The sequence below is a fragment of the Triturus cristatus genome, chromosome 11, assembly GCF_964204655.1.
Source record: "Triturus cristatus chromosome 11, aTriCri1.1, whole genome shotgun sequence".
In the NCBI taxonomy this organism is placed as follows: domain Eukaryota; kingdom Metazoa; phylum Chordata; class Amphibia; order Caudata; family Salamandridae; genus Triturus; species Triturus cristatus.
Genome location: NC_140594.1, coordinates 650263952 through 650290785, shown reverse-complemented (window position 1 = coordinate 650290785; position 26834 = coordinate 650263952). Strand labels below are relative to the sequence as shown.

Genomic DNA, 26834 nt, shown 5'->3' with positions numbered 1-26834 from the left:
CTGACTCTTTGGTGGTGACTGTCATACAGGAGTGTTTTGGATCTCGGTGAATGGTGCAGAACTCGGCAAGAGGGGAGGCTCTTTCTGGGGCCTTGGATTGTGGTGGTGAGTGGCTGGCGCTAGGCGGAGCGAGTACACACGGAGAGACTGGTCTTGTTTGGGGACATCCACACTGCAGGGTGACATGGAATGGGGGGAGCGAGCGCGGCTAGGCTCGTGACATTCCTGGGAGGTGTACGTTGACTCGGCCTCGTCGTGGGCCTTTGGGATCGGCCCTGGAGACTACAGCCCTACCCCACCAAGATTGGTCCCCGTCCCTCTTGCAGACGCAGAGCATAAACCTGGGATCAGAAATTATGCTGACCCTCGGGGGCGCCAAGAGATAGAACTGAAGGAGGGGGACAGCTGTGACGGCTCCGGGGGGCGGCTGGCCTGGACAGGGACCGCACCGAGAAGTGGGACTGCCCGGGTGGTATACACCAGGGCCCGTGCCATCGTAGAGGCAGTGGTAGCTGGTGGACTTTGCTGGTGGTGATTTGAGAGCGGCCCACTTGCCTACCCTGGTGACTGCGGGGACCTGGCGAGGGTGCCCCACTCCCCCCTCTGCAGTTACAGCTAACGGCGCCCATTGATCTGCGATCATGGCAACACAGAAACCCAGGAAGGATACTGCGCATAAGGACTTATCCATTAAGGACATGCTCCAAATGTCAGGGGGAAGAAGGTAGGCGAGACGGGAGCCGAGCCAGAGGGTGAACAGACAGCAGACCTGATTACCAAGGACTTTCTGGAGAAGCTCTTCGGCACGCAGCGAGAAGACTTCGCGAGCCTACGACAGGAGATGGCTTCGGACATCAAGCCGCTCCGGTCAGAACTCGCGGAGGTGGGGAATGGGGTGGACACTCTGGAACGTAACGGAGACCGTCGGGAGGAGGAACTTACCACGCAGACCCGAACTCATAGCACTGCGAGAGTGTAACGAGGAGCTATACCTCAAGTTGGAAGACCTTGAGAATCGCTCGAGGCACTTTAACGTCCGGCTCAAGTGCGTACCGCTTCAGGCGGACAGGGACAGGTTGGAGTAGTGGATCACCCAGTTCTTCAAACACCTGGTTCAGGTCCTTAGAGAGAAGGAAATAGTGTTGGATCGCACACACAGAGCTGGACGCCCTGCCTCTGGTCGGGCCAGCCCCAGGACATCCTGACCTGTTTACACTCGTACCGCCAGAAAGAGCTCATCATGGTGGCAACTCGCGACCGCACAACGGTGGAATTCGAAGGCCTCCAAGTGGGGGTCTTCCAGGATCTCTCCCCTCTTACCGTCCAGAGGCGCAGGACCATGGACCAGTCACCTCCTTCCTCCGGGACCAGGGCATTCGCTACCGATGGGGTCACCCATTCCGCCTCACCTTTATCTGGCAAAACGAAACCCACGGAGTCCGCAACCTACAGGAAGCAAGGGAGGTGTTGGGTGATGCTTTGGCCGAAGTGGGCGATCCCGAGGAGGCGGGCTGGGTCGCCCAGAGGGGAAGCCCCCACGTCCCAACAGGAGACGAGGTCCCAAAAGGGGTACTCAGCTGCAAACCGACGGAGGTGGAACGCCAACACGAGAGAGAGGCAGTGCTGCGACAACTGCAGAAACAGGAGGGCCCGGAGGTTGGCAGAGAATGAGGGCCCCTGGAGACATGGGCCCTAGTTATTCTTGTTGAAGGTTTGGTCCGACTTGATGGGACAGGTAGCTGGTGGGGTGTGCGGGCAGGCGGGGGGAAGGGGTAATGCCCTATACCTGCAGGTTTCCCTTGGGGGATCGGCCCTGTATGCGCTAGCACCATTCCACATTTATAGTGCCCGGACTTAGTGTTGATTATGAGCTTCAACGTGCGGGACCTTAACTCACCTGTTTAACGGCGTGCGCTGCTTGCCCTGTTGAGAGACGCAGGATGTGATATTTGCCTCCTGCAGGAGACTCACCTGCTGCGGATGGACTGGAAACGCCTTAGAACCCGATGGTTTGACAGGCAATACTTCTCCTCGGGCCCTGGGAAAAAGGCTGCAGTGGGGATTTTACTGGCCACGCACTTCCAGGGAAAGGTTGTGGGCATACACGCGGAGGTGGCAGGAGGCCTTGTGGGTGCTGATGGGGGAGCATATGTACACGATTGCCTGTCTATTGCCCTAACAAACGTCGAAGTCTTTCTGCGGGACATGATTGACTCTATTTTGGCATCTCCCGATGAGGACCTTATAATTGGGGGCGACTTTAATTTAGTCCCTGCGGCGAACTTAGGTCCACTCTTCAGGTGGGACACTCTGGCTCGATCTCCGATACCACGCTCGGGAGATTAGGAGAGGCAAGACTGGTGGATGCCTTGCGCCATCACTTCCCTACAGCAAGGGAGTACATCTTTTTCTCTGCGGCTCATCAAACGTAAGCCCGCATTGACCTTTTTTGGACCTCGCCCAGGGTTACAGCGGCCACTGTAGAGGTGGCTATAGGGGCGGCGGCGTTCTCTGATCACTTGCCGGTGACATTGAGGCTGCTACTTCCGGGAGGTCCTCCCAAACAGGGCTCATGGAGGTTGAACCGTAAACTGCTCACCTAAGAGGGGGTATAAAAGCTTACTTGGAACTTAATGAAAACGGCTCAGTGGAGGTCGACACTATCTGGGATGCCTTGAAGGCTGTCGTCCGCGGCAGATGTATAGCGATAGCGGCGGGCCTTAATAGCGACCGTAGAGCAAAGAGGGCGAAATTGGACGATCAAATCAAGGAACTGGAGGGGTCCACCAACGTACGGGGGCGGTCCAAACACGACGGCTCCTTACACAGGCTAGGAAGCAACTGCGGGCATTGGACCTTGACAGGGCCGAATATGCTTTGCTCCGCACTAAACAACGATATTACGAGGGAGGCAATAAAGCGGGGAGGCTGCTGGCACACGCTTTGTGTGCCGAGGCAGCGGCGCGCCGAGTGGCGGAAGTGCGAAGCGAACAGGGGACAGTCCTGCAGCAGGATGAGGACACAGTGCGCGAATTTGAGTCTGTCTACCACGCCTTGTATTCTGCGGAATATATGGACCCTGCGACGGTGGGCGAATATATTCAGGCGGCACCAGTGACTCCAATCGGGGCTCACACTGCGGCCGACATGAAGACTGACATTAGTCCAGCTGAAGTCCAGAGGGCCATTCAGGGACTCGCGGTTGGTAAAGTTCCGAGAGAGGACGGCTTCCTGGTCGAATTTTAGAAGGTGTTCATGCCAGACTTGGCTCCCTTTTTGGCGCGACTCTTTAACTCCTTCAGCTCCGCTGTTAAGTTGACTCCCACGATGGATATGGCGGAAGTTGTGGTCATCCCCAAACCAGGGAAGGACCCCAGGAAATGCGCCTTATACTGCCATATATCTTTGCTTAATGTTGAACTCAAAATCTTCACAAGCATTTTGGCGTCTCGCCTCTCTCCCCACATGCCGGGCATGGTGGACCCGGATCAATTGGGTTTCATCCCGAACCGCAACTGCGGAGACGGGACAATGCGCCTGTGTCACTTGTTAGATAAGATGCAGAGGACACAGACCCCAACGCTACTCCTTTCAGTGGTCGCTGAAAAGGCGCTTGATCGGGTCCACTGGCCTTACCTGAGCCAGGTTCTTCGCAGTTTCTGGCTGGGCGAGAGGTTCCGGAAATGGATTGGCTGCATCTATCGGAATCCGCAAGCCCATATTCGAGTCAACGGAATAACTTCTGGGCCGTTCCCGGTGGAGGATGGTACGAGGCAGGGGTGCCCTCTTTCCCCTCTCCTCTTCGTGCTCTACATGGAGCCGTTTGTGGAGAGAGTGCGCCAAGTACCCGCTGTTACTGGGATCCGTATGGGAGATAGAGTGCATAAAATCTCCCTATATGCGGATGATGTGCTTCTCTTTTTAACACACCCGGAGGAGTCCCTCCCACCTCTGCTGGCGGAGTTGGAGGCTTTTAGTGAGGCATCTGGGTTTAAGATCAACCTGCATAAGAATCAGGCCCTGAGTCTTACCATACCAGCGGCGGAGCGCCCGCGGCTTTCACTTCAATTTCCGCTCTCTTGGGCAGACTCCGATATTACTTATTTGGGGATTAGGGTCTTCTCCACCACGCTGAAGACGGCTCTGGTCAACTACGTAGAAGCGCTAGACATGGTCCGTAACGAGTTGAACACTTGGAGAAAACATGCCATCTCATAGCTGGGTAAAATTGCTGACGTCAAAATGGTCGATTTGCCCCGCCTACTTTATAATATGCTGGCGTTCCCCCTCTGCCCACCTCCTATGGTGTTGGCTCAGATGCAGCGATTGATCAACGGCTTCATTGGGGGGGGGGGGGGGGGAAGGCCGCGGATGGCCTACCATCTGACATACTTGCCGCAGGATGAGTGTGGCCTTGGAGTGCCCCTTCTCGGGCGCTATTACGAGGCGGTGCAACTGCGCTGGATGGTTGAGTGATATCAACGTGAGTCCGAAAAACATTGGTGCTTCATAGACAGGGGAGTGGCAGGGATGCACATATGGAAGGTGCCCTGGCTCCCTCTGTGCCATCGCCCACTGGGAGCTTATCTTTCTCCGGTCCTCCACACCACCATGAAGGCATGGGACATGGTTCAGCAGAGGTACCTGCTGTCCTCTGCAGTCTCTCCCTTGACCCCTTTTATTGGGAACCCGGATTTCCACCCTGCCCTGAAAGGTGACTCCTACTTACCCTGGCAGGAGGCACAATATAAGCGTATCGGAGACCTTTTTGATGAGCGAGGGGTCTTGGACTTCCTCGGTTGGTGACCTACTATGACATTCCCAAGACAGCATACTGGCAATAATTGGCACTGCGCCATTGGGTCACAGGGCCACAGATCCGTCCACATGCAGGACTCCTCCTCACAAAATTTGAGATTTGGTATATTACCCGCACCTCCAACAAGCGCCTTCTGTCGGATATCTACGGGTTTCTCAACAGGGCAAGAACCCAGACAAAGACCCCAGCGCAGCATCGGTGGGAGACGGAACTGGGTCGAGAATTCTCACCTAAGGAGTGGGCGGATATTGTTCACAGGGCCCGGGCATCCTCCTGCAGCGCTTCAGGGAAAGAGATGCTCCTAAAAATCGCCACTATTGGTGCCATACCCCGGTGAGGGTGGCGAAATGGAAACCCCGAAGTAGTAGTCTCCGTTGGAAGAATTTTCGACAGTGTCCCAAGATCCAGGCGTTCTGGGAGACTATCTTACCTATCATCGACCACATGTATCAGATTGAACTCCCTAGGTTCCCCAGCTACATTCTGCTAGGATTGCCCAACCCCCTCACGTACCCTCTTAGATCCTGTATGGGCAGGGCGATTACCTTAGCACTGGTGGAGGCTAAACAGGTTCTTCTTGCTAAGTGGGGCACAATGGAATTTCTGACCCGGTTAGACTGGCTACACAAACTGTGGGACACGGTGAGTATGGAACGAATTACTGCCGGGATCCACCACACACTCCCTAGGTTTGATAAGACCTGGGGGTCCACGGTCGCATACCTCTCCTCCGAGTTTGTGGAGCTCATCTGCCCTCGATACCTTAGAGTCCTGTGCCTCCCCATAGACCCGTCGCCGGAACCTAGGGTGCCCTTGCCAGCTCCTCACTCCTAAATCCCTGCCGAATCTGTCTTTCTCTTCTTATTGCTTTTATTGGGAATGCAACCATCCATTCTCCTTTTCTATCAATAAGAGTTTGGATCTGTTTGAAGATTCCTCACTGGCCGGTGGTTGTAGGTGGGTGTACTGTATTGATCCTATTGCATACTTAATAAAAGCGACTTAAACCATAAAAATAACCTTTAATCTGGCCGGATTTAGAAGATAGACTTCTGCTCCTGCTTTTTGGAAGAGTTTGATTAACTGCCAAAGGCGCCATCTTCGCTCCACAGCAGTGTGTGCAAAGTCTGGTTTAGCAAAGCATGATACCCCTTCAAAAAAGAAATGAGCGTTTGAGCGTCCCTTGTCGTAGAAGTGTTGCCTCAATAAGAAGTTGCTAAAATAAACAAGCTTTACCCAGGGTCTTTACTTTACTTTCTGTGGATGTTTTCTCGCCATTGGTAGGAAACGATGAGCCTGTTGGACCTCTGCGTTCCAGTCCCATTTATCTTGGTCCGGGAAAGCTCCTCTCAGCAGGTTAACCACATACTCTCTTGGATTACTGCCCTCCATCCCTTTCGGAATCCCCAATAGACGCAAGTTATTCCGCCGCTGACAGTTTTCCTGGTCCTCTAGTTTGAGCATGACATCTGCCAAGGCCACGCCCTGCAATGAATTCTGTGCTTTCAAGGTTTTCACTTCTGCTTCCAGGGACACTGTTCGGCCTCCTACTGTGGTTAGTCGATCCACACATTCTCCACAGACGTCCATTTTCACATCCCTCCCTGTAATTATTTAGAGGCAACCCTTACCCGTTGGCTTTCTCTTAAATTTTCTTCCTGCATTTGTTTGAGGTACAGAAAAATACTGATGAGTGACGGTTCTTGCCTCTCTCCTACTATTCCTGCATCAGCGTTGTCCTTATCGCTTTGTCCAGGAACCTTGGAATTATAAATGGGCATTGGAATAGTCCCATTTCAGCTGTTGCTTACTATTCCCTGTTGAGCGCTCCTTTCTCCCCCACTTATGTTTCTTCCTTGAGGTCTTCTTTCTTTGTGTCTTTGGCGGATCGTCCAGTGAGGCGCTATTGTCGGAATCCAGAGTAACTTCCCCTTTGGAGGATGAGCTCTCTTGTTTGGAAGAGTTCGATCCATCTGTCGTGGAGAGAAACTTCTCACTCCCAGGCCACTCAGGGGATAGAATTCCCATCTGTTTATAGCTCAACTTCCCAGGTCCCGGCGATGTAATTTCTTTGGGTGTAACTGCCCTAGGGGCAACCTCCTCTTCCTCCCCTTATTCTGTGCCTTGTATAGTTGGGTTTATTTCCGCCTCCAAATTCTGGCTCAGAATTACACTCTGATAATTCCCTGAAGCTATTGCTAGGGGCTAATTTCCAATGTTCGCGATATCGTTCTGCCCCCTCGTCCTTTAGATATTGCTTCGGTGGGTTCTTGCATTGAGTTTGCCTCTCTTTGTAAATTGGGAACTCTGCTCAAATCAATAGGGGGCTTGTCAACCTTCTTTTCCACTCCTGCCATGGGGGGGGGGGGCAAACCAAGAAGCGATGGTTGGTTGCAGGGACCCACCCTCCTGCAGCCCGTTACCTGGAAGAGCCTTTGCTGGTTGTTTTTTAGACCCTCCGGGCTCCCGTTTAGCTCTGCTGTTGTATTCTTGCTGTTTTGGATCCTTGATTGCTTAGTGAGCCGCTCCGGAGCTTTTACCACCCTCTACAGTAGATCAAGCGGTCCGCGACTTAGCAATCTTCCCTCCACGCCCAGTCATGTTTGTCCTCGCGGTGGTTCCTCTGCTTCCACTTGGCAGCCTCCCAGTCTGAGGGCCGGTCCTTGAAACCGCAGTCCAGACCCTGAGCAGCTGCCTGTCTTCGCTGCGATTAATCAGCTCTACGCGGCTGCCCCACGAGACCTGCAGCCTCCAGCTGAAGCCAATGGTGAGTCCGCTGGTCATTGACAGAGTGGGATGGCGTGAATGGGCAGCGAAACTAGGCAATCGACATCTTTACTCTGACGCCGCGTATGATCTGGAACTCCTACCCACTCTAGACGCTATCAAAGCTCTAGCCTCTCCCAATGTAGCAAGAATCCACAACATTCAGTCTATGATACTACAGTTTCAATCCAACCAAACATTATCAGCCAGAGTGTTCATGCAACTGCTAAGAATGATGGCGTCTTGCATTGCAATTGTGCCCCATGCAAGCATCCACATGCATCCCCTACAAGAGTGCTTAGCACGTCAGTGGAATCAGTCGCAGGGTCAATTAACCGATCCAGTGTTGGTAGACGGCCACACCCATCGCTCTCTACAGTGATGGAACCCACAAAATGTATCAGAAGCATGGCATTTCATCAACCCTGTTCCTCAGATCGTGCTCACAGTAGACACATCTCTTACAGGTTAGGGTGCCCATCTCCAAAATTACACAATACAGGGTCTATGGAGCAACAAGCACAAAAGCCTCCACATGAGCTATCTAGAACTACTAGCAGTCTTTCTAGCGCTCAAAGCTTCTCAAACTCATCTGGCAGACAACATGACAGCAAAGTACTATGTACAAAAACTGGGACACACTCTCTCCAACTGTCACGCCTCTCTCAAGCCATTTGGAATTGGGCAATCCATAACAGGATTTATCTTCTTGCAGAACACCTTCCAGGTAAAAAGTCAGATTGCTGACCTCGTCAACAGAAAGAGGCAGCAAATTCACGAGTGGGAACTTCATCCCCAAGTTCTCCTTCTGTACTTCCAACAATGGGTATGCCCACAAATAGACTTGTTCGCCACAGTCGACAAAGCAAAATGACCAAACTTAGGCTCCAAGTTCCCACAACCACTCTCAAAAGGCAATGCCCTACGGAAGAACTGGTCGGGGATATTTGCCTACGCTTTTCAGCCTCTCCCACTGATTCTGTGTCTAGTTCGGAAGCTCAGCCAAACATCCCTTACACTAATTCCATTAACTCCCACATGGGCCCAACAACCATGGTACACCACCCTGTTGGAGCTTTCAGTAGTTCCACATCAAAAGCTGCATCTCATTTCCAGGCTCCTCACGCAAACCATGGAGAAATCAGACATCCAAATCCCAAAGAACTAAACTAAGTGATTTGGATCCTGAAGTCGTAGAGTTTGGTTATTTAAATATACCACCAGACTGTATGACTATTCTAAAAGAGGCAAGAAAGCCTACTTGCAGAGCTGGTTACGCAGCAAAGTGGAAAAGATTTGATGTCTACTGTAATAGCAACACAATAAATCCTCTAGATGCTTCTATACAAAGTATTATCAGTTACCTGTTACACTTACAGCAAACTGTACTGCTTTATACATCTATTCATTTGCACCTTGCAGCAATAGCTCAGTATTTGCAGAACAGGCAGCATTTATCACTATTTATAGTTCTAGTGATCAAAGCCTTCATGGAAGGCTTGAAAAGGGTAATACCACCAAGAATTCCCCCCGCGCCAGTATAGAATCTTAACATTGTCCTTACAACGCGTATGGGCCCACCTTTTGAACCATTGCACAATTGTCCTTTGCAGTTTATTTCATGGAAAGTTGCTTTCCTCATTGCAATGACTTCATTAAGGAGAATTGGTGAGCTACAGGCAGTTCGAGGCATGTGGGCTGCTGAATTCATATCTGTGCATAGATCGCCGCCTAGTGTTGGGTCCGGATGTTTGCACGTTGTTGTCCTGGAAGAGCCTTCGAAGTATCACGAGATAGGTGACTCCTCCCCTGGACCACAGTGCGCATGGGCATCTTCTCCATCCTTAGATTGTTTTTTTCCGCCATTGGGTTCGGGTGTGCTTATCTTAGCTCAAGTTAGGAAAATTTAGTTTAAGGCCAAAAGGCCTTTAATTTTCGTCGGTACTGTTCCCGTTCGGTATCGACTGCTTTCTTTTTTTTTTTTTTTTTTTTTTTAAAAACCTTTATTTGTGCATAGTAAAAGAACAAATACGGGCCTACAACCATCAGGCCGGCCACAATACGGTTGAGCCAGAGACAAACAGTACATCCCCTGTGCGTCAAGGTCAAGATTAGCAATGATTCAGGATTCATACACTGGAGGGATCCTTGACACCAGGGGAAGGAGAAGTGAAGGTTAATTTTAAGGTTTTCCAAAAAAATTTTTTATCGAGAAAGAAATCAGTAAAGGATAGAAACAAGGAGATTCGAGTCCGCGAGTCGGCTTCATACACTGGAGAGCAGCAGCATCATTAAAACAGCCATAGAAAATCTCATACAGTAAGGCGATGCAGTTAGCTAACAGGATCATCACAGTAGTAAATACGCACCCCCTAAAAGCCGCCCCCACTCAATCCACCCCACACCCGGACCCCGAATCGAAACAAGTATAGCGCAGAGACATGAAAGAAAGAGGCCCATAGAACTAAAAAGAAACAGTAAATTACCCCCCCACCCTACACCAATGCGGAGGCTATGGCCTGCCCCCCCCCAGCATAGTGCCTGTCGCCCAATGAACCCGAAATATAGACGAAAGAGAAAGTAGGAATAGAGTAAAGAAACTAAGAGAAGAAAGAAGAAAGGAGGCGGGGAGGAGCCCACGTATCCTCGGAGCGCCCGACACCACCGGCCAACCAAGCCTCCACACACTGAAACCCCACTACACCCAAAGGCGGTCGTGTGAAGATAGCATGTAACAACAAGGAAATGAAGGCAGACAGATCGCGACGAGTGCGCACAACATATGCAAACAATTCCAGTCCCAGTCCAGCCCGTCCGTGAAACTATGATGATAGAAAGTAATCTAGCCCTGGCCCGATCGCGGGCTTACGATTAGACCCGCCCCCTCGTGAATGCCCCGCATCCCGAACAGACAAAGACAATATGGCCGCTTGGAAGAAGATGGAGAAGTAGAGTCACAAAATGGCCGCCGATCATCTATTGAGGTCCCCTTGCACACCATATAAAATCCAGACCTGGCTTGTAAAGTACATGAGTTCCACATAAAAGGAGCCGTAGGCCACCGTGAACGGTTCCTCGAGGTCGTCAGGTGTAGTTCAGCTGGAAGGTCCTGCGGGCACGGTGAGGCAGGCAACAACAAAGCAGGCTGCAATGACCGGGGAAACAAAGTATCCGCCATTGAGCGGGAGAGCGATTGATCCTGAGCGCCGGGAAAGCCAAACGCAGACACCAGTGGAGCACCGCTACACCCAGTCGTTACTTCCCCGCAGGAGGACCACAGCACTGGCAGGCTCACGTCTTGTTGATCACAAACGGGGCGCTCACGACCCGCAGCAGACAGTGTAGAGTCGAACCGCTCACTCAGCGTTTGCAAGCCGACACACAATTGCAGACGAAAGTCCCGCAGGGCAGCCAGAACGGAGCCGTATGTCAGCGGAAGCTGCGCCCCCACAGCGGCAGCAATCCGGGACGGCACTGGGGAGCCGGAGTCTGGTAGAGGGAGGGCGAAGCGGGCAGCGGGCGAGACCGGAACATCACCCCCCAGCAGCGAGCAGGCAATCAGCGCCATGTTTTACCGCTGAACGGTACCGTGGCCAGGGGGGGGATCGTGACAAGGAGGCAATTCCCAACAGGTCCGCGCCGCAACAGGTGAAAGCCAACAGTCGCTTCCCCTCCCTCGGGCTCTCTTGCAGCCGACTAGACCATAGAAGAAGGGGGTCTGCAGCCTTCCACAGCGTGGTCCACAGAGCGGGGCAGGAGACCCGTCACGCCGGGGCTTACCCTCTAGCTCCAGCCCGTCAGGTGCAGGGTGCAGGAGGTGTCCGGGCGTCCCTCCCCCGGCTCCCCCGGCGGCCGTCCGTGGCGTGAGGCGGGATCGGGACCTCGGGGCTCAGATTTGCACCAGCGGGTCCGGTGACTGCGACGCTTTCAGGGGGCCGGCCGAGGCCACAGTAGAGCAGGGGTCCAGTGCGGGGAACAAAGGCACCAAGATCTCCGGCATCCGGGCGGGCTAAGACTTCGGGAAAGCGGCGGCGCAGTCAGCGCATCGTCGCACGCGTTGGACCTCGAAAATCGGCAAGGATAGGAATCAGGATGATAGTCCGAGGCCAAGGGCCGACGGAGCCGGGCGCTCAAGCGACTGCTCCGGTCGCCATCTTGGCTCCTCCCCATCGACTGCTTTCTTAATTAGTTTAGAAACTTCTTCCAGTTTTTCGGATCCGTTTAATCCGAACATCGACCTTACATCGACGATGGAATCGAGGACCCCATTCAAACGGTGTCCTGTATGCCACGCCAAATACCCACTCATCGACGTCCACCCGGTATGCAACAAATGTCTCTCACCGGATCACGACGAATCGAAATGTATGGCCTGTGCCCGATTCCGATCGAAGAAGACTCTCCGGAATCGACGGGCAGCGAGATTAGAAGCGCAGCAATCGGCGCCTGCCCCGGCCAACATCTTGAGCACCGAGGACGAGGATGTTGAGAGCGTGGAAGAAGTAAACTCCAGCCCCGCTTCCGAACACGATTCCCGATCGGAAGACGCCGATGAAGCACTTTTTCACAGGGAAGAAGCAGTCGATGAGGTAGGAGACTACGATGAGGCCTTTGGGGCCGAAGAAGATGGCTCTAGCGAAGAGCTAGGCCTACCCGTCGAAACGGAGGCCGTCAAAGTGCGTCATTCTACGGCTCAGGTCGAGGGATCGCCTCCGGGCCTTACCCGAGATCAATCCCAAAGTTCTTCGGCCCCGCCTTCGGGCCCGGCCTCGAACATCTAGCACGAGCCATTATTACCAAAGACGGCTGGATTCCCTTCAACGAAACCGAAACCAATCGTCGCACCAGTTCCACTGAAACCAAAAGTGAAACTGGCAGTGATCGTATCGAAGCCCTCGAAGACCTCCACTCCTTCGACGCCGACACAGACCATCGGCTCCGAACGCACTAAGAGGGATTTCGGCGCCGAACTCGCTGCAGCGGATATCGGTACCGACCCTAAAAGGAAGGCCCTCGGTCCCACAAAAGCGCCTCGGCCCCTGGCACCGAAGCAGTCGGCCCCGACCACCAAAGTCAAAATGGCCGCTCCATCTAAGTCCACTCAGAAAACGGCGACACACGTCAAGTCATCGGCTCCGACGACCGCTGATACCTCTCTTCGGATCGATGACCCTGTGGCTCCAAAGCAGTCGACGCCTACCTCTACGGTACCGACCGGCACCAAAGAACCTTCGGCGTTCTCGGTGCGACAAGTCGCGGCGTCGTTGCAACGCATCAGGGAACGGGCAGCCCCCCGATCCACGTCGGGCCCCGACACGAACAAGGCTCCAAAAGCACCCTCGGCACCAACCAACATCACTTTTGGTTTGCCGCCATCCACGGCGCCGAAGATGTTCGAGATCCGAACTCGTGTCCGCCAGACAAAGTCCCCATCTACTCGACACTCCCCTTCTGAGCCTTCACAGCCACAATTCATCGACGCCGACACTGGCAGACTGATGCTCCGCAAACGGAAGATCACGCCACAGAAGGCCTTGGACTCCTACAGAATACCTCTGAAGCACAAATTGCCAGCAGAGTCGGAACCGGTTCTGTATGAACGCTTGCACACCTCCTATCAGGATCCCCAGTCCTTTTCTCCTACGCCCTCCGAAACAGACGCAATGGAGGACTACATGGGTGATGATACCACCTACCCTAGGGATATCGATCCTGAAGAGCAGCAGGAACCAGATCAAGCATGGGATGACCCTACAGACCAGGGTACCGCAACAGATACCCAGGACACGCAGCTTTACGGCGCCAAAACATCTCCCACAGAGGACACTGCTGCCTTCAATGCCCTCATAGAACGTGCTGCAGCCAATCATGGAGTACAACTCCACTCTGACACGGTTGAGGAAGACTTCTTAGTGGACACTTTCGCCTCCTCCGAGAGAACTGTCAAAACTTTGCCCATGTTTAAAGGTGTTCTCAAACCTGCAAAGTACATTTTCAAAGAAACAACCAGGGCACGGGTGCTAAACCCCAGGATTGAAAAAAAATACAAACCTGCGCCCGGAGACCCTATGTACATTAGAGGTCAGTTACCTCTGGACTCCATGGTGGTTGCTAACGCTCGCAAACGAGCCCACTCGCAAACAACAGGTGATGCTCCTCCCCCAGACAAGGAGTCCAAGGTGCTGGAGACCTCAGGCAAGAGAATTGCAGCTCAAGCAGCAAACATCTGGTGCATTGCCAATACACAGGCCCTCCTGGCCCGCTATGATCGTTCACACTACGACACGCTAGAATCACTACTCCAGCATCTGCCAGATGAATACAAAGAGGCAGCGGAGCTCCTCATCAGAGAGGGACAACTTCTTACCAACGCATCCATTAAGTGCGCACTGGATGCTGCCGACACAGCAGCAAGGGCAATTAACACCAGCGTCATGTTACGACAACACGCTTGGTTACGAATCTCCGGATTCAAACCAGAGATTCAAAACAATATCCTGAATCAGCCAGTCAACCCCGACTACTTATTCGGCCCAGAAGTTGACACCACCTTAGAAAAAATAAAGAAAGACACTGACACTGCGAAGTCAATGGGGGCTCTGCAAACGCAGACATTTAGTAGTGGCTCCTTTCGTCGCCCCGGGAATAGGGGAGCAGCTAGAGGCCAGGGGTCACAGCAGCAATACACTAAAGGGGGCACACAGAGTACCTACGATAAAACCAACAGAGGTGGATATCGTGGCTCCAGCACCAAGGGCAGGGGACGTGGTTACGGCAACACCAGATCCTCACCCAAGAACAAACAGTGACGCCCTCTCCCTTCCCCCCCGACCACATAACACCTGTCGGGGGGAGACTCCAGCGGTTCCTGTCCACGTGGAAAACCATCACCACAGACAGGTGGGTCAGGGACATTATCCAGCACGGTTACTGTCTCGAATTAACCTCCACTCCACCCAACATACCGCCAAAGCACCGTCCTATGTCCGTAGAGCACTTAGCATTATTGCAGCAGGAAATGCTAAGTATGCTGCAAAAGGGTGCAATAGAGGTCGCGCCCGTCAAACAGCAGGGGACAGGGGTGTACTCTCTGTACTTCCTAATCCCAAAAAAGGACGGGTCGCTCAGACCTATACTAGACCTGAGACCCCTCAACCACTACATTCTGTCAGAGCATTTCCATATGCTCACCCTACAGCAGGTTCTCCCGCTGCTCAGCCAGGGAGACTTCCTAGCCACACTAGACCTCAAAGATGCGTACTTCCACATACCCATACACCCATCACATAGGAAATGTCTCAGGTTCACTATTCAGGGACAGCACTATCAATTCAAAGTCCTCCCCTTCGGCGTGACAACAGCACCCAGGGTTTTCACCAAGTGCCTAGCTACAGTGGCTGCACATCTACGGAGACAACACATTCACGTCTACCCTTACCTGGACGACTGGCTTGTTCAGGCAAAGTCAGCCCAGCAATGTGCCAGCCACATGTCCCTCACCATTCACCTTCTTCACAGTCTGGGATTCTCACTAAATTACCCAAAATCACATCTCCAACCCGCACACGTACAACAGTACCTGGGCGCGACCATAGACACTCTGGCAGCCACAGCTCAGCCACATTTAGTAAGGATCAACAGCATGCAACTGCTGATCTCAAAGTTCAAACCTCAACACTCCCTTCCTGCGCGAGTGTTCATGCAGTTGATAGGCATGATGGTCTCCTGCATTTTCATAGTCCCGCACGCGAGACTACATATGCGCCCGCTTCAGGAGTGCTTGGCACTTCAATGGAATCAGGCTCACAGGCAATTAAAAGACCTAGTGTTGGTGAGCGGTCGGGCATACAACTCTCTGCATTGGTGGAATCCACAAAACCTTTGCAAAGGCCGACCGTTCCAAGAGCCTATCCCACAAATAATACTGACAGCGGACGCCTCTCTCCAGGGATGGGGAGCTCATGTACTCAGTTACACAGTGCAGGGACTATGGACGACACAACAAAAGAAGATGCACATCAACGTTCTGGAACTGATGGCTATCTTCCTCGCCATGAAGGCATTCAAAGTACACTTGTGCAACAAAGTCGTGTTGATCCGGACGGACAACATGACTGCCATGTACTACATACAGAAGTAGGGAGGAACACACTCTCCACAGTTGTCTCATCTGGCTCAGAGCATGTGGAAGTGGGCCATTCAGAGGAACATATTCCTCATGGCGGAACACCTCCCAGGCAAGGACAACCAGATGGCGGATCTGCTCAGCAGACACAGCCACCAGATGCACGAGTGGGAGCTACACCCATCAGTACTCCAACCGTTCTTCCAGCAGTGGGGTCATCCAGAGATAGACCTATTCGCCACAAACGAAAACGCAAAATGCCAAAGCGTTGCCGCCAGGTTCCCACATCCACAGTCGCAGGGCAATGCGATATGGATGAACTGGTCCGGCAGATTTGCGTACGCTTTTCCCCCAGCGCCATTAATACCGCTGGTGGCACGCAAACTGCGACAGCACTCACTGACACTCATCCTAGTTGCTCCAACGTGGGCGCGCCAGCCATGGTACACCACCTTTCTGGAACTTTCCGTGGTGCCGCATCAAAGGCTGCGGATAAAACCTGCACTCTTAACGCAGAGCCATGGCGAAATTCAGCACCCAGATCCGCAACAGCTGAACCTGGCAATCTGGCTCCTGAAGTCTTAGAGTTTGGCTACCTAAACCTGCCACCTGACTGTATGGAGATCATCAAGGAGGCCAGGAGACCCACTACCAGAGCTTGCTATGCAGCTAAATGGAAGAGGTTTGTCATTTACTGCAACAACAATAACATTAACCCGCTAGACGCATCCATTCAAAACATAATCTGTTACCTCTTACACCTATACCGATGCAATCTGGCATACACCTCAATACGTATCCATTTAACCGCAATAGCAGCCTATCTCCAAAACAGGCAGCACCTCTCTTTATTCAGAGTGCCTGCCATCAAAGCGTTCTTGGAAGGACTTAAACGAGTAATTCCCCCAAGACACCCACCAGCACCGGTGTGGAACCTCAACTTGGTCCTCACCAGACTAATGGGTCCACCCTTCGAACCTCTCCACTCATGTGAGATTCAATTCCTCACCTGGAAAGTAGCTTTCCTAGTAGCAATCACTTCGTTAAGAAAAGTTAGTAAACTCCAGGCACTAACCATTCAAGAGCCATTCATACAGGTTCACGCAAACAGGGTTGTACTACGTACCAACCCCAAATTCATGCCTAAAGTAATATCGCAGTTCCACATGAATCAAACTATTGAACTGCCTGTTTTCTTTCAAAATCCACAAAATGTCGCTGAGAGAATGCTCCATACACTAGATGTAAAGAGGGCCATCATGTACTATATAGACAGAACTAAGGACTTTAGGAAGACAAAACAACTTTTCGTTGCCTTTTCTCCACAACACAAGGGCAACCCCATTTCCAAAGCAGGTATAGCCAGATGGATCGTTAAATGTATTCAAATTTGCTATCAAAAAGCTAAAAGCACATTAACGATTCCCCCACGAGCCCACTCAACACGAAAGTTAGGGGCGTCCATGGCTTTCCTGGGAAACATTCTTTTACAGGAAATATGTAGAGCAGCCACATGGTCCACTATACATACATTTACCAAACACTACTGCGTAGATGTACACTCAAAACAGCAGGCAGCTGTAGGACAGGCTGTTCTCAAAACTCTTTTTCAGACTGCTGCAGCTGGCACTGGTAGCCGCTGCTAATAGGAGGTACTGCTATGTATTCTATGCACAGATATGAATTCAGCAGCCCACATGCCTCGAACTGAATATGCTACTTACCAGTATGCATCTGTTCTTGGCATGTAGGTCTGCTGACATTCATATCGCCCACCCTCCTCCCCGGCGCCTGTAGCAGCTGCAGCTCTCAGAATTACTGTATAGCATGGTCATCACTTACTGTATCTACTCCATCATTGCCACAATGGCGAAAAACAATCTAAGGATGGAGAAGATGCCCATGCGCACTGTGGTCCAGGGGAGGAGTCACCTATCTCGTGATACTTCGAAGACGCTTCCTGGACAACAACGTGCAAACATCCGGACCCAACACTAGGCGGCGATCTATGCACAGATATGAATGTCAGCAGCCCTACATGCCAAGAACAGATGCATACTGGTAAGTAGCATATTCATTAACCTTGGTGCAAAGTATTCCATCATGGCCGTGAGGGTGTGAATCCGCTTGGCTCTGCAGTAAGCCTTGTGAGTTGGACAGTTTCGCAGCTCAACACATGTTAAAAACACGAAATGCAGGGGCTGAGTGTGCGCTTATTTGAGGACACCTCTGGATGCTCACAGCTTGGTGGAAAGGGCCGCCGACAGCTTTTTGAAGGCAGCGGCGAACAGTGCTGGCGAGACAAAATGGCAGCGGCTCCCGGCTCAAAAAACAAAACAACTGTTTGTCGCATTTGCTCCACCTCACAAAGGCAATCCCATCTCTAAATCTTGCATTTCAAGATGGATTGTTAAATACATTCAATCATACTATTCAAAAGCTAAAATAAATTTATGCATACACCCTAGAGCGCATTACTAGGGAGCCGGAGAGAGAGAGAGCTCCAGGCAGACATAACCAGCGGCAGTGCGTTCCCTGGGAGGAGGCTAGCTGCATGTGGGGACGCATCTGACCCCACCACGAAAGAGGAATAACTGCCCTACTGACTCGAGGAGGAGCAGAGATGTGCCCGTGCTGTTCACAGGCCCGGTAAAGACGGCCCTCCCTGCACCGCTTGAGCCTTGCGAGGGTGACTCCTAGGGGAAGACACAGATGACTCTGGCACGAGTAACAAACACTTTGCCCACAATAGCCCCCCAAGTTACAGCGAGCTCTAACTCTAACTCATTATGATTGAAACCGGGGCCAGTGCCTGACTCCAAAATGGCACCCGTTGTAACTGAATAGGGGTTCTTCCCAGAAGCACAGGAAAAAAAGACAAGGGAGGCTCAATAATTGTTCCAGGCTCCTGGGAGGATGATGAGGAGCCCCTAGAGGTACCACCACCTACCCAGATTGGAGGACGCCCAGGAACGTCTGCGCTCTTGCCCCACCAAGGTGATGAGGTTATATCCTCATGGTGCGAGCTGGAGGAAGAGGCGGCCGGCTTTTTCCAGTAACACCGAGACAGTTGCCTTCTATGGAACTATGACAATGCCCCATGGGCAGAAACCGGAACCGTTTGTACTTACCGCGAAGCCCGAGTACCCTTGGCCATGGCCCGGTGTAGCTGTCCTATGCAGCTATAGAAGAGTCTGGCTCAGGTTCACCCCCTCGGCTGTCACCTACCCAGCTGGACATCGGACATTGTTTATCACGGTTCTTCACGGTTTGATCTGTCTTTCTCTTTGACTGCTTTGTTTCCCCTGAAGTACTTTCCCCCCTTCCTGTCTACCTGACTCTATCTACATTTCTCTCCCTGTTTACCTTTCCCCCCCCTACTCTCCATTCACCATAAGACGCTTGTCTTGGCTATGCTGCGCGCTAATAACTAAATTATTGTGTAATCATGTTTTTTTCCTAAGCATATACTTGTAATTGCAACTGTAACTGATGTAATGTTCGTATCCTGTCACCCGCTGATCCTCATGTAAAGCGCTCTGATACCTCCGGTTCTAGCCAGCGCTATATTAAACTCTGCACATAAACCTTGGAAGAACCCTTCTTACTGCTCCACAAAGACAGGGTAGTGCTTTGCACCAACCCTAAATTCCTTCCCAAAGTGGTTTCTGCTTTTCATATAAACCAATCAGTTGAGTTACCTGTGTTTTTTCCTCAATCTGATTCTGTAGCAGAACGAGCTCTTCTCACGCTTGATGTCAAAAGAACTTTATTGTACTACATAGATAGAACAAAATATTTTCAAAATACAAAACAACTGTTTGTCGCATTTGCTCCACCTCACAAAGGCAATCCCATCTCTAAATCTTGCATTTCAAGATGGATTGTTAAATACATTCAATCATACTATTCAAAAGCTAAAATAAATTTATGCATACACCCTAGAGCGCATTCTACTCGCAAAATAGGAGCTACTATGACCTTTTTAGGTAACATTCCTCTAGCTGACATATGTATGGCAGCTACATGGTCTACGTCACACATATTTACCAAACACTATTGTGTAGATGTGTTGGCACGCAAAAAAGTTAAATTAGGCCAAGCAGCACTTAAACACTGTTTCAAACAACTGCAATATCTACAGGTTAGCCACCGCTTGGGGAGTATACTGTTTTGAAGTCTATGCAAAGCATGTGTATCTACAGCACAGATGCTTTGAACGGATTATGTTACTTACCCAGTAAGCAGCTGTTCTTAGCATGTAGAGCTGTAGATTCACATGTGCCCACCCACTTCCCCGGGCACCTGTAGTTGTTGCAGTTCTTCATTATATATTCATACACATGGACATCTCTAGACTACACTTATTTACTCCATTCTCACCCTCTTGCGGGAAAACAATCTAATAATGGAGTCGATGCCCATGCACACTATCACCGAAAGGAGGAGTCACCTTCCCTCGTGACTAGGAAAGACTTCTTCGAAGAAAAACAATTTGCAAACATCCAGACCCAACACTAGGTGGCAGGAGTATGCAAAGCATGTGAATCTACAGCTCTACATGCCAAGAGCAGATGCTTACTTTGTAAGTAACATAATCCTTTTTTATTTAAACCATCTGAAAAACGTCCTTTTTACAAATAGTTTATTTTCTCTCACTCTGTCTCGCTCTCTTGATCTTCTTAATTACTTTGCTTCTTTTGCCTTTGTGCAGCTTAAGCCAGGTCCCTTGGAGGAGGCATACATTTCCACCATCCTGAGGGAAATCCTGAAGGGTTTGGACTACCTCCACTCAAAGAGGAAGATTCACCGGGACATTAAAGGTAAGGACTAAGACTACAAAAGCCCCCAAGAAAGAGCTTGGCTAGTTGCTTATCCTGACCGCATTCCCTCACTAAGGCTGCAGTTGTTTGTGTGTAGATCTGTGTGTGTCTAGCTGTGATTAACTCCAGATAGTTGGGAGGCATTTACATGTGTGCCAAAAATGCCTTAAATCGACCACAGATAAAACTTCAGTAGAACTATCACTCAGCAGTATATCTTTGTACCCACCATCTTGAGTTCACTTGCTTTCTTTTTTATTTTAATTCTTTTATTAAGTAAATCTTCGCCACTACCCATTTACAGCATATGAAACAATGAGGAGAAATTGTTTAGATTAAATATGAAAACAGATAGATTTGTCTTCAACAAACATTGTATTTTTATTGGGGCATTTAAAGATGTTGCTTGAGAGAAATGGAATATTTTGTATTAGAACTCATGTCCTGCCTTGTAGATCAGCGGCCTTGTATTGCCTATTGGATTGTGGAAAAGGTACAAAAACCTTTGAGTATTACAATGATCATGGACAATGTTTTTCAGCATGACATCAAAGTGGGGACTTCTTACTTTGTAGGTGCAGTTGGTGCCTTTTATTTGACTTACAAAATGAGTATGTATTGGCTGGGTAATATATTGTATTCACATTTACAACCGAGCACATCAGACAGCCACCCGCACCGCGCTTAGCAACTGCTTCTTTTATAGTTAGGTGTGGTGTTGTGCCTGTCGGGGTGATATCAAAAAATGGCAAGATAATAGGGGATTGTTAGCAGGCAGGTAGTCAGAGTTACCGGGGCTGAGTTTGTAGTCCCAGCTGTTCTCTGTGGGCTTATTACTCAAGTTACTTTATTCTTAAAGGGGCCATCCATCGTATTATATCAGAATACATCTCAAATCCACAGCTGCCATCATCAAACAAAGCAACATTCTATAATGCTTATTGTTGATGATTTTTACTGGTGCAGCACTGGGTGTATATGTATGTATCCAGGGGCCCAACTGGACCCGGACTTTGGGGGAGAGGGGCTAACATCAATCAATAAAGGTAGAGCTGGCCCTTCAAACCATGCGGAGGACATACCCTTAATCCAAGAAAATAGTTCTAAATTGTGTATTTTAAGCATACTGGTCAAGCATGATACGATTACAATAAACCTATTTTAGTAGTTTAAAAATGTTTATAGGCCACTGAAAAAGATCTTTAAAAAGAGGAATATTATGTTATTGTTATGTTGAATTATTTGTAATTGCACACAATTACCCAGGAGGGTATCCTGGTGCTGAGCAGGTGAGAGTTTAGCCACACCAAGAGCAGGCGGCGGGGATCGTTTAATTCTGACATGTTTGAGCTGTTATTCAAGAGCATGAACCTCTCAAAAGCAGTTTTGCTACTGTACATCATTCCTACTCCTACCATGGACCCCACTCCCCTACTACTCTACAAATGTCCTTCTCACAATCAAGTCTGCTAATCAACTGTGAACCTGACCTAGCGTTCCAGTACCTGAGCCTTTTTAAGCAGCTCTGTCAACTCACCTCTGTCGAAAGATGCAATCCATGCTCCTTGCTTTTCCACTGCTGTGGCTCGCACAAGCAGCTCTGGTAATGCACTCAGGCCTGCTCTGCTTCTTTCTTCTGCTATTTCAGCCACCGACATCCTTACAGATAAATCAGCCAGCACATTGAGATGTAACATTTAAGCTATTGCCCCTGCTATTCCATTAGGAAAGCCCTAATGTGTGCTCTGTCAATGTACCAGAAACTTCCTGCTGCTCCCTTCTTCTGCTCCTGCTTAACAGAGAGCTCACAAACAGCTCTGCTAATGCACCTGTGTTCTGACCTGAAGCTCTGTGCTATCGCTATGCCCTTACAGGCAGCACTACCGAAGCACCTCTGTCCAGCTATAGCTTCATGCTACTGCAGTACTCCTCAGTCCGCATCAGGAGTCTCTTTCAATCTTTCCTTACAATTCATGAAGCTATACATTTTGCCCAGCAACAGCTTTTCAAAGTCCGAGAACAACTTATGGGGAGATTTACAAAAAGATTATGCACATGAAATTCCCTATAAACTTGCATTAAAAGGGCCGGAAGAATTGAAAACCTCGAAGGTAGAAACCTTCCTTGAGCCAGTCTGTGGTTCAGCACCCTTTACAAGAAGCACCCCATGAGGATCTGCAGAGTGGGGTATAGATTTCCTACAGTCACCCCTTAACCGTACATGACTACACCCCCCTATCACCATCTGCACCCTGGTGTACCTGACTGCTGGCTGCTTGGGGTGCAGACCCTGGCCTTCCACAAAAAGGACCTCCCTGTACTCTGTGTCTGCCAGGTCCAGTCTCTGGTATCACAGGTCCAACAATGAGTAATTTGACAACTGCAAAGCAGCTTCTACAGATTGCAGTACAAAGCGCTTTAGGAACGGTTTTCGTAAAAATCTATCAAGACGAAGAACCTTCTTGCCAATTCTCCAAAATCTCCAACTGTGAAATGGCAGTGAGCAGAAATACACACCTGCCTGTCTTGACCAAAGGTACGTTTTTAGTCTGCTCAATGGGATGTTACAACATAAGCTTGTTTGAGGCCGGCCTCATGCGCATGTCTCCGAATATGGATCTTATTGAGTTTACACACATGATTTCCGGATGTGGGACTGGCAAGTCACAGGTTTGATTCTTAATGCATCATCCACCCCTGCGATTGTTTTAGGGAGTGCCAGTCAGTTGGAAATATTACTGCCTGCTAATCACTCTGCCAGGAATCTGCATTATCCTAAATCAAAATAAAATAGTTGTTGTTAGCACCCCACATTGAGCAGTTCCCAGAAGAAATAATTGAGCTACATCCATGAAGCCACCAGACCTAAAGAACTGAGAAAAAAGGTAGTTGGAAAATCTTTAAAACGAATTGTGTTCTAGCATGCAAAGAAAACAGGTATTCCTTCAAGCTCCAGCACACATACAATGTGCATTATAAAATGTATAACTTGTTAAGAGTTGCTTCAAAATTAATTTTTCATAATGATTTTTCATAAATGTCTTTACTGACTACTGCCAATTATTGCAACTAGCCTAGCATGGGTACATAAAGGGGCATTCTTGAATGGGGCACAAGAGAGCCGCCAGGCACACAACATGGTTACTAGTTTTTCATTGTAACAAATAGTGCACACATTAGTATTTTAATTTCTGTGTGTTTTTGCAATGGCAGTCTACTACACACATTAGTTATGCTGTTTTCACAGACCTTGGCTTAGTTTGACAGACTAAGGTTTCTCAAGATTTGAAGAAGCAGGACATAGGGATTTAATCCCTACACAAGGGGAGTGCTGGTGTACTCCCTCTGCATAGACCTGATCCCAGAAAAAAAACACACATGGCATACACTAAAGCAAATTTTGCATTTGTCTCTCTTGTACTCTGAGGAACTGGGCATATGGGCTTTTGCTTTAGGTAGAAAAGGTATGCCTCTGGTTAGACATACATTGTATGCACATGCTTCACATAGCTGAGTTATCTATCAGATTACAATGCTTCACCGCTACAAATAATCACTTCTACTGGATTTCTACTAAAATTGCTATAGCCTTGTGGTGAGTGCCAAAGGGCACCCACTAAATATATTGAAAGCCTATACGAGAAAGATATAATTTGAATTGTTAAAAACACAACAAATGCATTAAGACATCTTGACACCAAACTGACTAACAACATCAGAAAAGATATGAAGATAAGCAATAGAGTAGAGGAATTTTCAAAGACTCCCTAAACATCGAATGAACCTCTATTTTGTATCTACAAAGAAGATAGATAAAATAATAAAAGAAAATAAACTTCATGACAATTCATACTGCCATATTCTGACCGCCTAGAAGTTTGGAAATAGCCAACTCATGAAAGCCAGTGCAGCAAGTATCGACATAGTTCAATCTAGAAATCATGGTAACATTAACAATACAAGATTTCTAATAAAAAGATATTTTAAAAAATCTATAATAGATTTGAAGTGTCACAGAATAAAAAAAGGTTTTTCTTCAAGATGCTCATTTGTAAGTAACAAGACGACACAGATGCGAAATCAGGATGGGGCAGGTGCAGCTGTCATCGTTGTAATCTTGTCTGACGTAATTTAATACAGCCACAGGGGCAATCTTTGTGCCTAAACCAGATCTTAAACTAATCTGGTTAGCATCTAGTAACTGTTACTCTTCAAGATGTTTAGAATACGGTGAGCTAGACCTTAGTATCAGTTTTAGTGACTGCTGACAAAAGAAACAGGATCCTATAGTGACTTAAACAAGCGTGTAGTGTGCTTACTCCTTGGTGTAGTAGAGACATGTGAAAATAGGCGCGGTTGCACAAGCCAGTACCACCAGTTTTTTAAGAGATATTCGAATATAAAGTTTGAACCACATAGAATACAGAGCTAAGAAAGTGTGCAGAGATAAAAGAAGCTAACCTTGGGAAGTACACACTGTGGGATTCAGGCAGTTATGAGGCTCCCAGTGCATCCAGTGTGAAAGCTCAATATCTGTAAAAGATAAACAAAGTACAAACACACACAAAAGCTTGTAGAGTAGCAAGTATTTATTTGCCAAAAGAACTGCACTTGAGACAACTCGCAGTGAAGACTGCAGGGTGATCTGATTATAGAGTAAAGAGTCAGCCTTTATATACAGTTGTGAAGCCTTCAGACATGTTAATCAGCAACATCAGTACAATGGCGTGAGCATGTCTCAAATATGCCCATGTGTGCTTTTGCATAATTAATGGTTACAGTTCTTAAATATGTCCACGTGTACATTTGCTTTATATGTGATCGCAGTGATACACACGATCATGCTAACATTAGTCAATCTTCTAAGCTCCTAACCCACAGTCTAAGCATGTTTTCTTGTTTTTGTCAAAGAAGCGTTGTTTGATTTAGTCAGCAGATGTTCGTTCTTTCTGCGTCCTACGCACAATTTCTTCACATGATATTTACATGCTCAGATTAGAGAGCTATTTCTAAGAATCCACTCGCTGAACTGGTTTTGTTTTCATGCAAAAGTTAGAGAGCCATATCTCAGGATTTGAGCATGTACCGGCAGCTGACTGTGCACATACCTATACATTTTCGATTCATGTATCTTGCTTAATTTCAGACAGTTTATTTTAACTATTTGTGTAGCATAGAGCTGTGCCTGGTAAGTGACTCATATTATTTCTAAGCATGGTTTACACAGAAATTAATGCAAAACTATGGTTCACTTTAATGTATTTATTCATCACAAGAGCTAATTAATTTTCTTTCACAGACGACCCTTTGAGCCTTTGTTTTAAATAATTTCATCTTGAGGACATGCCAGTATTTAATAATTATATTGTCAATTCCTTCCATTATCAGAAATGTCTGTCTGCATAAATTCAGTAGTTACTGTTTGCATCAGTATTAGATCTGTATGTTTTGGTACCATCACTGGGCATTTTGCCAGTTGTCCCAATAGTCGACAGCATATGGACAGGAAATTAATTAATAGACAACAGCCTATTATTAATAGGAATATTGTTATGAACACCATTTCTATTTTCCAACCCCATGCGCTAAAGAAACCCCATAGTGAACCTCCTATATCCCATGTGCCGTAACCCTTTTTTTTATATCTGCACCTATGTTGTGTAGTCTTTTTATTGCTTCCCTAACAATAGCAGAGGAGTCTGGGATATAGGTGCAACAAGACATACCTATAATTGTACAGACTCCTCCCTTCTCTGCCAGCATCATGTCAAGAACAATTCTGTTTTGTAGTGAAACTAATCTTACAGCCTGAAGTTCTACTGTAATCTTTTCTAGTACTGCGGTTTCATTTATGGTGGCCTCTAATAGTCCAGATAATCTATGTATATTCATGGAGTTAATAGGTTGCCCAACCCAAGGTATCATTCCTTTAAATATATCACCTGCTATTTTTGAGGTTGTAGCTCTTTGATCCACACTTCTTTTACCCTTAAGTGTTGCATGCCTTTGTACCTCCTTTTGTACATCCTTTATGTACTTTATTGCTATAGCAGGTAATACAAACCCAGGTGACAACAACCACTCCAATCTGTGGGAAGCCAGGTATAGGCTTTTTCTTCACAAATAAAATAAATTGAGCCACTCATATAAAGTGGAATGTTTTTTTTAGTTTTTTTGTAAAAAATGTTTACATTTGTAACAAGCCTTTATTGAAATCACATCCTGATGAACACAGCCATGTGCCTACATCCCATCGGGCCAGCACGGCATCCAACTATGGTCTTAACGAATGACACCTGAA

At 48.7% G+C, this 26834-nt stretch overlaps 1 protein-coding gene across 1 annotated transcript in view; it reads left to right on the top strand.

Annotated features, from left to right (window-relative positions):
- Positions 1-26834, top strand: part of STK25 (serine/threonine kinase 25) — a 389548-nt gene that overhangs the window by 110235 nt on the left and 252479 nt on the right. Inside the window, exon 4 of the mRNA XM_085634164.1 lies at positions 20425-20533. Within this exon, the coding sequence (XP_085490290.1) occupies positions 20425-20533 (109 nt within the window). The remainder of the gene's footprint in view (positions 1-20424; positions 20534-26834) is intronic.